Source organism: Miscanthus floridulus, chromosome 6 (assembly GCF_019320115.1).
Source record: "Miscanthus floridulus cultivar M001 chromosome 6, ASM1932011v1, whole genome shotgun sequence".
Lineage (NCBI taxonomy): Eukaryota > Viridiplantae > Streptophyta > Magnoliopsida > Poales > Poaceae > Miscanthus > Miscanthus floridulus.
Window position 1 is genome coordinate 72,025,542 of NC_089585.1, and position 14,650 is coordinate 72,040,191.

Sequence of the window (14,650 nt, forward strand, 5' to 3'; positions counted from 1 at the left end):
TGAAAAAAGTGAAACGAATATACAAAGATAGACAAAAGTCTTAAGGTGTATTGTGCCCCCCTCCACCAGAATACAAAATCAACTTCTAGAGTTGTTAAGTTAAACTATTTAAAATTTGACAAACTTTGTAGAGTATCAACATCTATGAATGAAACAAGACAAGAAAATATAGTTCATTATGTATCTAATGAAACTATTTTGGTGTCATAAATATTGGTGTTCCTTTCTATAATTCCAATTAAACTTATGATAATTTGACTTTGAACAGCTCTAGAAGCTGATTTATTTTGAGATGGATGAAGTATAATCTTCGTTTTGTTGTTCTATCGATTTCAGACAGGTCAAAGTTATGCGCTCATTTTATAAGAATGTGTACAGCTTTTTGGAGACCTCGCAAGAGTGCAGAAATTATTCAAAATTCTCGTGCCAACTTCTATGAGTTGAAATTTCACAAGAAAAATAAGAATCAACAGGCCAAGGATCTCGCATTTAAACTCTCAATATATTTAAACATTCCCAAGTTCCAATAAAAACTCAATCCTCCAACCATATTTTTGAGTGGCAACTAAATTAGCATGCTGACATTTTCATTTCATATTTCACATGGACATGATTTGCCTTCAGTAGAAAAGAAGAATAAGAAGATGCAGATTTGCAACAGGCTCTATATATTCTTCCCTTTTCACAATATTGGTCCAGAAACAACTTGCACAGCATTCAAGGAAGCAATTAATTGAATAAAAGGATAGACGAACACATGAAAACCAATGATTTACAGGGAGAATGTGCTACAGAACTGAATCAAAATGAGATTGTTGGATTCCATCTATCGACAAGCGTGTTAGCCTTATCGTCCAGTTGCTGAACAAACACGAACCCCAAGCCAAACAAGAAAACCCTGAAGCGGGTTTGAGTATTCCTCTTTGCTATTACAAAAACACATGCACAGCAAAACAACAAAATTACATCATCCCCTCTTTGCTATTTGCTATAATTGGTCTGAGTATTGTGTTTCCATTGACGACCTTTGTCGTTGCAATGAGGAAGTCGTAGCCCATTCCTTCCTGCAATACACAAGGCAAGAGGTATGAAGTGAAGAAAACTAACAACTAAAGTGTGGTCCAACTTCCTCATGCTGTGTTCGAGAAAAAAAAAGTGTGGCCCAACTAAAGAGAAAAAAAATCATAGTCAAAATTCAGGTCTTATATGCAGTAAAAAAGTTAAGCGAAAGACTTTGTTCAGGTAAACAGTAGCATAGTGGTCAGGTTTTTTTTTTTTGTAGTGGTGTGGGGGAGGGCTGATCCGTACAATCAACTTTCATAACAAAGGGGACAACAAAAATCACGAAAAAGAATTTACTCTGTGCTAACCAATATAAATTGGTTGTTCCAAATTATTCTTATTGATTTAGTAGTTGAGAAAACAAAATCAGGAAAAAAATTACTCCTATGTACCATGGATACTGATGTGAATTTTTGTTTCTATATAAGAAAATACCTTGGAATCAATTTGCTCTAAACATCTGAAAACTGAGAAACAAGTAGGACAAGGCGTACCTGTGCACTAAGGAATCGAAGGGCAGCAATCTCAGCAAATGTGACACCACCAATAAATACAACCAAAACCAGAGAGCGATGACCAACCCTAGAATGAACAGAAATTTTAGAAAGCAGATTTATAACTGTGAGAATGCTAGGGGAATGGCCCACAATGTTTTCCATATCAAGAGTATAAGTTTTAGCACTCTTCTCTATTAAAATATGGTTTTGATTGAAGCATGAGATCATTCTCCCAGATCTGCTACATACTGTCCAGAAATTATCTGATATTGCATTTTGGTACCACATATTTCAGGGAAAATTGGTTGAGTAACACCAAAAACTTGACCATCTATGTCTGACGTCAACATGACTAGGTACTTCTGTTGCGATCATTACTATTTACTAACCAAAAAGTTCGGATAATGAAATAGCATGCACAATTTGGTGCATATCTATTTTATAGATGGCCCTGAACCCAATCAGCACGACTATGCTGGAAAACAGTGGCCTCTAGGCAAGGGCAAAGGATAGCTAACGTACTAGGAGTTATGATATATTGTTTTTGCTTTCCTAGAGGAGATGCATGCCATCCTTATAATGATGAGATGACTTGATCCTTATGGAATGACTTGATCCTAGAGAACTAATCTCCAAGCTTAACGAAACAATACAATCTAATCTTATCTCTAAACAATAACACAATCCAAATGCCCTAGGAAGGCATGGTGCTGCTCCTCCCCTCAGATACCTAGTGTGCTGTGCATGACATCTTCCGACCCCAATTTCCTTGAATTTGTATACAGAGTCAACATGGTGTCCATATCCCTCCCTTCTCTCTCCACTTCAATCATTACTGTCATGTTTGAATTGTTACACACGGGTGAATTTACCTGTCAATACTCTGTTGAGCCCCTAAACCTGGATGTACCTCTGGTGACGAATTAATTGTCAAACCACCCTACATGAGTGAGAAAATCTTTAAGGAAAAGATTTTTTTTTATTCCCTAAAACGCGAAGGCAATTCAACGAGTTCCACTCACTCTTTTCAAATCCAGATGTGGGCCTGGCAATAGTTTCAACAGTTCTTCAATAGACCGCCTGCAAAGTGAGAAATAAATTTCAGTGTGAGAAAGTATATGTCGCAAATGTTCTATCCATTAATTAAGGTTATTAAGGTCATGCATGCAAACCACTTGTACAACATAACAGATGAAGCTTTCCCACCTGAAAAAGGATGGGTGAAGCATTTGTTGCCAAATAAACAGCACTTTTTTATCTGATATATTGGTAAAAACTAGGATCTATTTTGAACTAAGAGAGCAGAAATGTAGATAAAGGAAAACTGGGCGACACTCCTATTATATTGGATACTCAATTTAGTAGAAGAGACTTTTTGTAATATATATCAACAAAATGGCTCATAAGTTTCCAGAACTGAAGTCTGCACAATTTATAAATATAAAAAGGAATTGGAAGGCCACATTCCTAAGGAATACATGGGACAAATTTCTTTCTTTAATGCATGTATGTTTTACCCAAGAAAGGAAATGAATAAAGATCATGTGTAATAAGAACTTTCCGTTACTCAAAGACCTAGATATTTTATTCCCTGACTTCTTTTGGCATAGAAACATTTCTCCCATAGGAAGTTAAACAATCCTTTCTCCGCAGATTACATTCAAAGAAACACGTCATCATCATAAAAAAGTAAAGGGACACAAAGAAACAAGCATGAGAAACATACCATCCAGATCTCACTGCATGCTGAACAAGGCGAATACTAAGAGGTGCGTATCCAGAAAAGATGTAGGATACATCAGTAGGGCTGAAATTGACGATAAGAATAGATTAGTAGAAGTTGAAGGTGCAGTTAGATATCGAATGGCTAGTTACAACGAGCTCAAGAATGGCCATAATTATGCCTTGAATAATCATTACAATGAAGCAGTGCATTGCAGGAAAACAAATAACTTCTTAACAAAATTAGAACTAAACAGAAAAAATATTGACTCTAGAACATTTTGGTAAAAAATTAGTATGAAGTTTGAAAGGATGTACCGAAACAGTTTATATAACTTATATGAAGAAGACAGAAACAGTTTACTTTTCTTGAACATGCAGGAGACCTGTGTATCAGTGCATTGGGGATAAAGTTTAAGAATACAACCACCTCTGTTTCAAAATGTGAAATGCTAAACTTCTCTAACTTTGTCCAATACAAAATTGTACCAACATCTACAACACCATATTAGTTTATTAACTCCGCCACTAAATGTCTTGATAGTGCATTTATATGCTACTGTAGATGTTATAACTTGGTCAAAAGTTAGAGAAGTTTGACTTAGGACAAAACTACATTTTGGAATAGAGGCAATATTTATGTAACCATGCATATATGAAACCAAACGCTTGTAGCATGAGCAAATAGAACATAATGCAAAGTATATATAAAGCCTCAAGAGTTAATACTTTGCCGTATCATTTACGTCAACTATAAGCTGCAGTGCTCTTGTAATACCAACCCAATTGCTTCTTGATTCCTGGGTAGTAAAAAAATATGTCATTGAAGATTAGGAAGGCAAAAGAAAACAACATTGAAGGAACCACAGATGACTCTGAAGAAAAAGTTTGGTCACAGTCAAATCTGACTAACCTGCCTCTTAAGAAGGCCAGCCTTCTCCAGATTGTATAACAAGTGCATGTGCTCAAAGCCATAACTATGAAGTATCTCCCGCCTAGCCAGTAAAAAAAGCAGATTAAACAAGGATTAAGTGTACACTCAACAGCATGCTGGAATCTAAAAAATAAATTCTAACAAACATAGGATGTATATAACAAATGCACAATAAAATCCTAAAGCACGTGCTTTTAAACAGCATCTACTCCACAAATCTGTGTATTCCATCTTAAGTCTATATTCAATTCATGCATGCAAACAATAGACGTTAAAAGGTGGATATTTCTTATTAAGGGTTTGCATAGGGAGCAGCACACTTGTTTTGCATTGGAGTATGAAGCATGCCTTACATTTGTTGATAAGACCCAAAAAATTATCTTATGGTAGCACCTCCGCTAGTCACAATTTTTTTGCATTGGGTTACAGGGATCAAAGACGATGTCTAGTTTATGGTCAGAAGCCCAGTCTCAGTTCGCTAGTCAAGGTGTCTCTGGCTAGACATGAGGACACTTTCAGTTTATAAACATGTAGGACTATAAGACCATTGGCCTGGTCATCCTGTTATGTGGCGTAAAGCCTTTATGAATATCTAATATTACACGGTATTTAAATTTATCATGTATGGATGGTGATTCATCAACTTTGTAAATTTATGCACTAGCTTGATCTGGGAGAGGAGGAAAATTACATGGATGCTTTATATTCAGTATTTCTGGGTACCAAAACATCTATTAGTTCATAAAAAGTTGGGAGAAAAGGCGCATCTCTGATGTGATAGCTAGAAAGAAAATTGTGCTCCAAGACAGACGACACTATCAACCCATTTACATATAATGCTACAATACATTTCATAAGTTGTAAAACAATTAACCAATAATGGACATAAAGCCTGCTCACTTCTACTACTTCCTACTGTTGCTGCAGCCGCAAAGACAGCAGGAAATAGCAGAAGTGAGCAGGCTGTTTGTGCATAAGCAATAAAGGAAAAAGAAGAAAGTTTTATAAACCAACATAAGCATACCTCAAGTAATCAAAATTCTTCTTTGGAAGCCCAGCATTTGTAAGAGAAAGTAACACCAAAAGGCGAAGGACATTTTCAATAGCTTCCTGCTTATGTATCATCTCCTCAATGTACTCAAAGCATCTGGGGATGAAGTTAGCTTAGCTCATATATACCGGGAAGAACTAAAACAGGACTCATGTGGTTAATTATGATATCGAAGAAAACATGTGGCCCAACTTAACATAAAATTTAGGCAGCTTTCATAGAAGTGTCAGAGCAAAAAAATATCAGCACAAATGCAATTCAAAACACAAGTTCAACTTGGTGAAAGCTCAAGGAGAAAACTTTGCTTTACTCATTCACCAAGTTTCCTGCATGTCGATAAAACAAGCATACAAAAAGGGATATTTTAAGCAAATGAGTAAACTGAAGGATAATAAGTGATGAATGAACTATAAGAAAAAGAAACAGAAGAAAATTACAAGGTGTTTGGTTTGAGGAATGAACTGTCCATCATCTTGTTTGGTTTGTGGAATAGAATAAGTTGATCCATCACCAGTCACCACCTCATTCCTCACGATCTAATAATCAGTACAAGCATGAGGAATGAGGTCATCTACTATACCTAAATAGGAGGAACCCACTAGCAGATTTATCTGCGATTTCGTGAAGCCACGTCATCGAAAGGCCCCACAACCATTTCGAGTTATTCAAGAGCCAACCCAAGAAACCGAAGAGACAGCGTGGGCTCGTGTGAAACTAATCTCCACCGAGCTGACTCCTGACACCGGTCACTACCTTCGAGTTATTCAAGAGGCAACCCAAGAAACCGAAGAGACAATGGGCTCTCAGACTGAAACTGATCTCCACCGAGCTGACTCTTGGTTTTCATATGGGCGCACTATCGGCACAGGAGCTGCCCCTACAAAATAGACCATGTCTATCTATCTCTCCCCCACCTCATCCCATGAGCATCACTGCTGCTAGAGCCAGACAACATCACCCTAGGCTGCAGTCTGTTGGCATGGGGCATATGGTGCCGGGGAAGGTTGCCCTGAAGATCTACAGCCAGAGCGGGCGAAGGGGATGGGTGGGGGTGGTGCCGATGCGGCTTGCTGCAGGGCGAGGTGGGCCGGAGGCAGCGACGCCAGAGAAGCCTGCATCGAAGATCTGTAGTGACTAGTGAGAGCGCGGGAGGGGATGGAAGTGGCTTTGGAAGGAACTGCCTCCGCCGACGAGTCACGATGCGTAGAGGAAAAAAAGGACGGGGAGGTGCTCGGGCAGCCATGGTACTGAAGGCCAGAAAACTTGCGGGCCTGGGAACTGAAGAAATGAGGGAGTATTGGGCCTGGGAACCTTCAAGCGGGAGAGGTGGGTCTACAAGCCATACTGGCCTAGGTGCTCCTTGCGATACTAATATTATTCCCTATAGTAATACTGTCTCTGAAGGGCGGGCCTGGTGCAAGCGGTAGAGTGTGACCGGAAGGTCCCGGGTTCGAGTCGTGGTCTCCTCGCATTGCATAAGCGAGGGTAAGGCTTGCCACTGACACCCTTCCCCAGACCCCGCACAGAGCGGGAGCTCTCTGCACTGGGTACGCCCTTTATAGTAATACTGTCTCTCTCACTCTCTCTATAGTTAATTAGCACAAATAATGCTTATGTATTATATGCAATTTTAATTGTCAATTTATCAGCAGCCACCAGATGTTATGTTCCTGAAATGAACCGTGTGTATTTTTCAAATGATCAATTTTTTTTTCAAGATATCGGTATCTCTCACTACATGTCATCCTTTCTCCATGATGCAGTACAATGCTACTACAAAGTTCCCTCAGCAACACGCGGGGTATCATCTAGTTCCACCAAATTTGGGGGATGCGTTCCTCCTCAAACCAAACACCCTCTTAAAGAGCAGTGGAAATAAAATGAAATGCAGCTCCTCGGTGTTCAAAAGCAGAAAAAAGGAAGGGCAGTGCAAAGATAAACTCACATTTCAAAGTTCTGAACCTCCAATATTGTTTGTTCTATGTCTAGTCGGGCATGAAAGGAGGGTTTCCCCGTGAACGATTGCAAGTGTTGTGCCAAATGAACATGCCTCTAAACAACATGCAATAAGTTAGTAAAATAATATCAGAGAAAAATGAATGCATCCAATCAACTCACAGCTATCTCCGGTAGCGAGTGCAACCTCCTCACAAAATCCTTGAGCTCCGAAACGGATTGAGTCTGTTAAAAACCACAATATCAATTAATTAATTCCCTTCCCTTTTCTACATTGTACTAGGCAAAGGTAATTTACTGTAGAAATAAACAGACATAACATTTAAACAACACTGAAAGCAAGAAACACACTAAAAGTAGCAAGTTCTTCATACTAAGAGTTCCATCAAAGCATGTCCACATTTAGACTAATTTTGATATTGTTATCCAAGCAATCACACCTAGATCACCGACTATTGTACTAGGAGATGCCCCCTGAATCTTCAAATAAGACAAATTTATTTAGGTCAAGCAGAGCTGTTGATTATACAATGTAAACGGCATTTCTTGATACTTTAATATTTTTATGATCTTGTGTAAATATTAAACCAGCTGCATCAGTCCAAATCCATATCCATGTCACTTCTCAACAGAAGGCAAAGCAAATGCTATATGTACAGGTTATCATAATCACAGGCACAAAGCAAAGACTGAAAAGTGGGTATTGTCTTTTTTTTTTTTGGGCAAAGTTAATCCTCCTGCCATTGATTCAATCCTCTGGCACGGTTGAAGAATAGAGGCAGATTAGACACTTTTGTTTATCAATTGTCCTGATTGAAACAATTACAATCCATTATTGAGGCTTTCTCCAAAGAACTCAATCTTATCTCTAAAACAAACTATAACTTGATTAACATACAAAGTACTTGATTTGTTGGGGAACAATAATTCAATCTTAATATAACATGGGGACTCATTCTGATTCCAACAGTACATAGTCTAAAAAAAATTATATCAGTAAATCATCTGAGAGAGGTCGCCCATATTTAAAACACACATGAACTCGGCATTTGCATCCTTGCTCTTGAACAATGCTGTAAATGACAACAGACATAGAGGACACAGGGCAAAACACAACACACTTAATTCTTACGTTGGTGGATTTCACTTCCGCATAATCTTGCTGAATAGACGTTGCTTTTTGACGTAAAACCTGCAGTCAATACATTATAATTATTTAATATAGGTAAAATGATGGTAGCCATAACTAAAAAAAAGTGGAATTAGAAATGATGGCTATGACAATAGCAGGTACAACCAAAACCACAAAAGTTAGCACAAAGTTCCTTCACATGAATAAACAAAAGTTGAAGTCAGTGGAGTGAACCTGAACTACAACTTCAAAATTGAGGTCTCGGATCTCCTTGTACAACTTATCGCTGAAAAAAAGAACACCAATATAAATGCATAGCTCCAAAAATACAGCAAAATATCCTGTAAAAATGTAAGCCTATGTACAATCAGACAATTGCACACATATATTTGCACTATCTACAGTCACAAATAAGTACCAGTCTCTATCCAATAAATTTGTACGAAAGTAGTTTTCATGAAAAGTCAACTGGTACATTTCCACATAGCCAATCAAGGTACTCATGAAGGTAAGTTGATCAGACATCAGAAGTTTGATTGCAGACATTTTGCACCATCACTTACTTTTGGTAGGAAGGAGTAACAGATATTAACTTCAAAAACTAAGAAATCCATTAATAACAATTATCTCAACTTTACGCTAAAAAAAACAATTATCTCAACTTTCTAGATCCAAAAGTTTCAAAACTGTGCAAAACAAACCATAAGTATCTTGATAATGAAAAGGATGCCAATAGAGTAGCTAAGAATAAAAAACTGAATAAAAAAAGTAGAATGCTGGGTTACAAAGTATTCGTTGGCACAAAGCAAATTTACAATTTAGTAACATGTACTCTCTCAATAACCAATACTAGAAGATACCCCACGTGTTGCTGTGGGGATTGCGGAGAATTTGAAATAAAATTAAATTGAGATGATGTGGATAGCTTCCAATTGAGAGGTTGAAAGTTAGTGGGATGGCATGGCTATTAGCGGGAGATGATGTGGATAGTTAGTGCGGATGATGTGGATGGCTTGCATGATGAGAGACTTGTAGTGGGGATTAGCATTATCTAGATATAGATCAGTCATTTAGGACAGCTAAAAAGGTTTGACTTATGGCAGATCTAAAACGGTTCATATTTGTGACCAGGAGTATTTCAAAATTTAAAGAGCATATTAATAGTCACTAACTGAGGCAGGGAAATTTACCTTGAATTCAGTGGAACTTTAACCTTTTTCCCATCTTGTTGAGCTCCAATGATGCTTGCATCAACTTCCACTGAACCGTTATTAATTTGTAGCATCTGTAGAATATTACATAATCCTAGATATTTAAATTCAACCAATTTGAGATTCTATATCACTGTAGCAATGCAGCAGGTTTAGGGTTTACAAAACGGATGATAGATCATCTGTATGTATCGATTGCATTTATTTAGGCCAAAAAGAATGTTTCAGGACCTATCATGCAGTGATGATGGGCGTGTTTGGATTGAGGCACTAGGAGTACTGGCTGGGCCAGGCAGCACTGCCCAGTAGCCAACCAAAGAGCCCCTAGCCAATGCCACCATATTTAGAGTTACTTTCAGAGTCATAAAGAACAACAGACAAAAAGAAGACAAGGCCTAATTAAGAAAAAGTCCTAGGCAACACTTCCCTGCTGCAAACAAAGCAGGTCAGCATGCAGCTGTGTATGCATTTCTAGATAAACTAAGATTACTGGATCATTATGTGCAATCTAGTAGTGGATATTTACTGAAACAGCATCATAGTAACAAATGTAATTAACAATACAAGAGTAGAAGCAACAGAACAACGGGAAATATTACATCCTCTCTTTACACTCAAGTTGAAAAACACAAAGCAAATTAGCCATTATATAATGGCTAGATGCTTTCATAGATAGTTCTGGAGTGCCAAATAGGCCACCTCCAATATGCATCTGAGCACAACAATAGCGGATCATGAAATTGTTCATTTGACCATGACATACTATTGTGTTAAAAAAAGGATGTTTCAGACATATTTTTCTTTCTCGAACATACAGGAGCGCAGCATATATTTGTATTAATATAAAGAAAGTGAAATACAACAACCCACTTTGTCTCACTTAGGATAACAAAGGGGCTACAGCTGTGGTTTCAGATATTGACAGCCTTTAATACCACTTTTTACTGCTATTTTGTATTATTATTAATTAGGCTAATAAAAATATTAAAAGGCATTCTGGAAGACCATTTGTTGACAGATCTGCTGATATTACATTTATAAGATCATTCCAAATACTTTTCTGTAGATCAATGTTGAAACTAGGGCCTCTTTGGTGCGGCTCCCACACCAACTCTGGCTCCAGCCCCGAGAACAGCTACAGACAGAGCCACACCAAATGGCCTCATGATAGAAGTGCTTCTGGCCTGGGTGACAAAGGAGCTGGAGCGGTTTTCTACGTACGAAGGCGAAGCTGCTTTCTAGGTGCCCCTGCTCCGGCTCTGCCTTCTGCGGTGGCGCAGTGGAGCCGGAGCGGCACCAAACAGGCTCTTAATAGTCACATGAAGTTTGCCAGAGACAACATAATAGATTTAACAACTAAAGAGTTTTAGGTAGTCTTTGGTGACTTAACTGCATTGGTACTGCAAAAAAAAATATTGTTTAATCCGAACAGACATGGTGAAATCTGAACAGAGGATCTAGTGGAGGAGTCAGAAAGATGTATGCAGCAATCAACTTTTTCTTGTTGGTAAAAGAAAGGGAATTATACAATTGTTTCTTGTTGGTTCCATCCTTAGATAAAGCGATATTAGAACGTCATACAGATGCAAGTTCATAGTTCTATGATGACTTTACCATGGTAACAGAAAACAGAAACAGATCACATGCTCATGAATTTAAACCAGGATGGAAAGTTTCTATAGCCTACCTCATCCAACAAGCCTTCATACGTCAACTGAGAGCACATTGGTGTCACCATGTCCACCTGAATGGAAATAAAATTAGAACAGATAAGAAAAACTATAATACATCAAAACAGTATCACACCTGATATCACTGTAAAATGTATCACTTAATGACTTAAAGAGAAATACATGGTAAAAATAGAAGACAAGAAGCACTACATGATTGTTTTCGGAAATGAAAATCACAGTGCAAATAGAATATAACAGAATATGTACCTCTCTGTCTAGCAGAATAACAGTGTTTATCTCCGGAATCCCCATCTAAGACACCACAAAGAAAAAAAAAGATGGAACTAGTCAGGTTCAAATAAATTTAGAAACTTGAGTAACAGAAGCAAAACATCAGTTGGTCTTACATCATCCATGTTGACTGTATCCTCTAGTTGCATATTATTCAACAACTCTGCAGCTTTGGTTGACGCCACACCCTTAGCCCTAACATTCGGGATAACCCCGAAGGCAAACTGGCAAAAGAGGAAGTAATAAGCACAAATGCATAGTTTCAAGAATCTTATAAGTCGGTACAACACAATACAACAGGGTGTTATGTCTTCTAATTAATGAATTGTCAACTTGAGATTTTCAATATTTCTAAAATTGGTACATACTCTGTACTCAAGTCCATTTAATACCTCAGGCACAAATGCATGCATTAGGGCCTGTTTGGTTGGTGGCCTGGCCCAGCCAACACCGTCCAGCCCCAGGCCACCAAAAATGCAAGTCTGGAATTGCTGCCTGGTAGGCAGCTTTCCTAGGGTCCAACCCAAACAGGCCACTAGTACTAGGAAGACATAGATACCTCTAATTTATGGATCGCTTGAGCAACATGCCAGATAGAACTTGTATCCCCTTCAATAAGGCATTCCTATAAAATCACAGGGCTAAAATGAGATTCAGAATATCAGAAAGACAAATGCTAGATATATGCAATAGTACCTGCAAAGAATGGTCAAGTTCAAGAGACAGGACATCGTCATCCAATGGAACTAGATATAAGGGATATTCTCCAAATGTCAGTTTCTGATGAACTTTCTCTTCCTCCAGGATCTGCAGATGCCAAGTAAAACAGTTCTTAGAAGCCATCTTCGAATCATAAACATGCTTTATTTCCATTCATCTTCATGGCAGCAGAAAAAGAAAGACATAGATCGCCTTCAAGGTATCTTATTTATTATTAAAACATTAACATACATATATGCAAAATAACAATGTAAAGTCATGGTCAAAGCAAATAATATTTCAGGCCTGATACATATCATGTATGAGAATCATATACATAGTACAAACATGACACAGCCAATGCTTAGCATGTGACAAACAAGGTGCTGTCGTTGAACTCATGTCTAAGCATAGCCTAAGGGCAAAGGCATAAACTGATGAACTAGCTCCAGCCTGCCAAGTGCCAATTTCTGGAACATATAGAAACCAATTTTCAACTAGACTCAGTGATATCTGCTCATTCAAGCAAAACTATAATTGATTGAATGCATGAACATACAAGAATCAGAAGGTTCAAGGATACATGTCCATCATAACTGGGAAACGGTTATTACTTTGAGTTTCATTGTTATTACTAAATTTAAATTTAGAACAAATTAATAGATCTGAGAGTTGCAAACTATTCTACAGCACCCATACACAATATAGAACCCACTAGTGGATTAGTTCAAACATGAAAAGAATAACAGATACCTTCTCACAAGCAACGGTGCGGCGAGGTACAAAGTAAAGGAAGTATTCCCTCTGGAGCCCTTTAGGTTCATCGTTCTTGATTTGACTTGCAATGAACTTCATGAAGCTTAGCTGAGAGCGCACAAGATATATGATTTTTGGGCATTCCGTCTGCAGGGGTTCGGGGGAGAGAATCCGCAATTCCGCGCCATACTCCTGATAAGCAGAATAAAGGGCATAATGAGCTAAGAAACTCTGGAAATTAAACAGATGAACTAGGGTATACGCTGTGGCATAGCCTAGACATTGACATATGATATATATAAAATGTAAAATGTACTAGCAAAGAATATTACTGCAACACAGAATTATTAAAGATAACCAGACAGGACTAGCATACACATAAGTATCATCACACCTTTAGCAGCGATGTCTGCACAATCAGTGACAGAGTCCCAGCGAGCTTGGGATCAATGACCAAGCACTTCTTCCCCCTTATCTGGTACGCATCACAAAGGAAACCAAACTCCTCAGTTCAGCATCAACAACAAGACCACCGGAGATCATGGTTATAACGAGCAGCGGGAGACAGGAAACACACATTTTTTAGGATGCCGAGCAGGTCCTTCTGCGACTGCTCCCTACAAACAGATCGAATAAGCATGTCAGAATCCAGATGCGTAACAGATAGGAGGAGGCGAGCGAATGAGACGGTTCACGATGGTGGGGGCACCTGAGGGCCGCTAGGTTGAGCGGCGCGTTGTCGAGATTGGGGATCTGCGCCATCTGCCCAGCGTTGAATTGAAAGGAATCTATCAAAGTCCGGGTAGATCTCTGCTCCACCCCAGCCTAAACAGAGGTGGACAACGGGGGCAGGAAAGAACGATATAATCAAGCAGTACAGGAATTTTCAGTGTACACTATATAGTTAACACATCATCCAAGATCACAGAATTAAGAAATTTGAGCACGCACGAATCAATTGGCGATAAAGGATGGCTGGATGAGGCAGAAATCGTGCAATACCTCAGGCTGATCGAGCGGGTTTGCGGCGGAGGCACGTCACGGGACGGACCAGCGGGTGTCTACGGAGCAGTGACAGAGTCCACCGGCCAAGGGAGGCAGCTCGGGCAGCGGCGGCGCTCCGTGGCACCCGTCGTCTCCTCCTGCCGCCCAGCTGGATCACCGGCGTGGGGTGCTGCAAGTTTGATAGACCGAAGGTCGCCGGCGACGGCCGGTATCGCTGAGACGGGATGGTCTGGGCTGCGCTGGGCACACAGCCGTAGGGGGAAAAAAAACAAAAACAATAAAACGAGATTTCTTTTGTTTTTATGTTTTTTAATTCGTTTTTCTAAAAAATCACCCGAGTTTACCGAAATATACTTCTTTCGCCATTTTTTCCTTTAAGATTATGAATTATACTACAGAGACAGACGCACTTTCGTGCGCAGCACATTTCGTAATTGGTAAAGTTACTAAGAACATCCCGCAACACATCATCTAACACTAGAAAAGTAGCATCATTAAACAAAAGCTAAAATAATTTTACATACATATGAGAAACCAACTTACTTATCTGACTCTACATTCGGTTTGCACTTATTTCACCGTCAATTAAAATTTTGGTTTAAACGTTCCACTCGAAGGCCCCGTTCACTTCGCTGAAAAAATAAGTCGAAACACTGTTCCC

The 14,650-nt window shown here is 38.9% G+C and overlaps 1 protein-coding gene across 1 annotated transcript; it reads right to left on the reverse strand.

Annotated features, from left to right (window-relative positions):
- Positions 1-786: 786 nt before the first annotated feature.
- LOC136456132 (vacuolar protein-sorting-associated protein 33 homolog) lies at positions 787-14,237 on the reverse strand. The gene is made up of 23 exons (XM_066455914.1): positions 13,987-14,237; positions 13,694-13,809; positions 13,562-13,601; positions 13,379-13,459; positions 12,982-13,176; positions 12,226-12,336; positions 12,089-12,154; positions 11,646-11,753; positions 11,506-11,550; positions 11,253-11,309; positions 9,545-9,639; positions 8,589-8,640; positions 8,355-8,414; positions 7,385-7,447; positions 7,212-7,318; positions 5,240-5,362; positions 4,195-4,276; positions 4,011-4,081; positions 3,286-3,366; positions 2,582-2,639; positions 2,432-2,499; positions 1,557-1,644; positions 787-1,064 (listed from the first exon to the last, which is right to left on the reverse strand). The coding sequence occupies exons 2-23, from the start codon at positions 13,744-13,746 to the stop codon at positions 963-965; spliced, it is 1,806 nt and encodes a 601-aa protein (XP_066312011.1). The 5' UTR covers positions 13,747-13,809; positions 13,987-14,237; the 3' UTR covers positions 787-962.
- Positions 14,238-14,650: the final 413 nt, after the last annotated feature.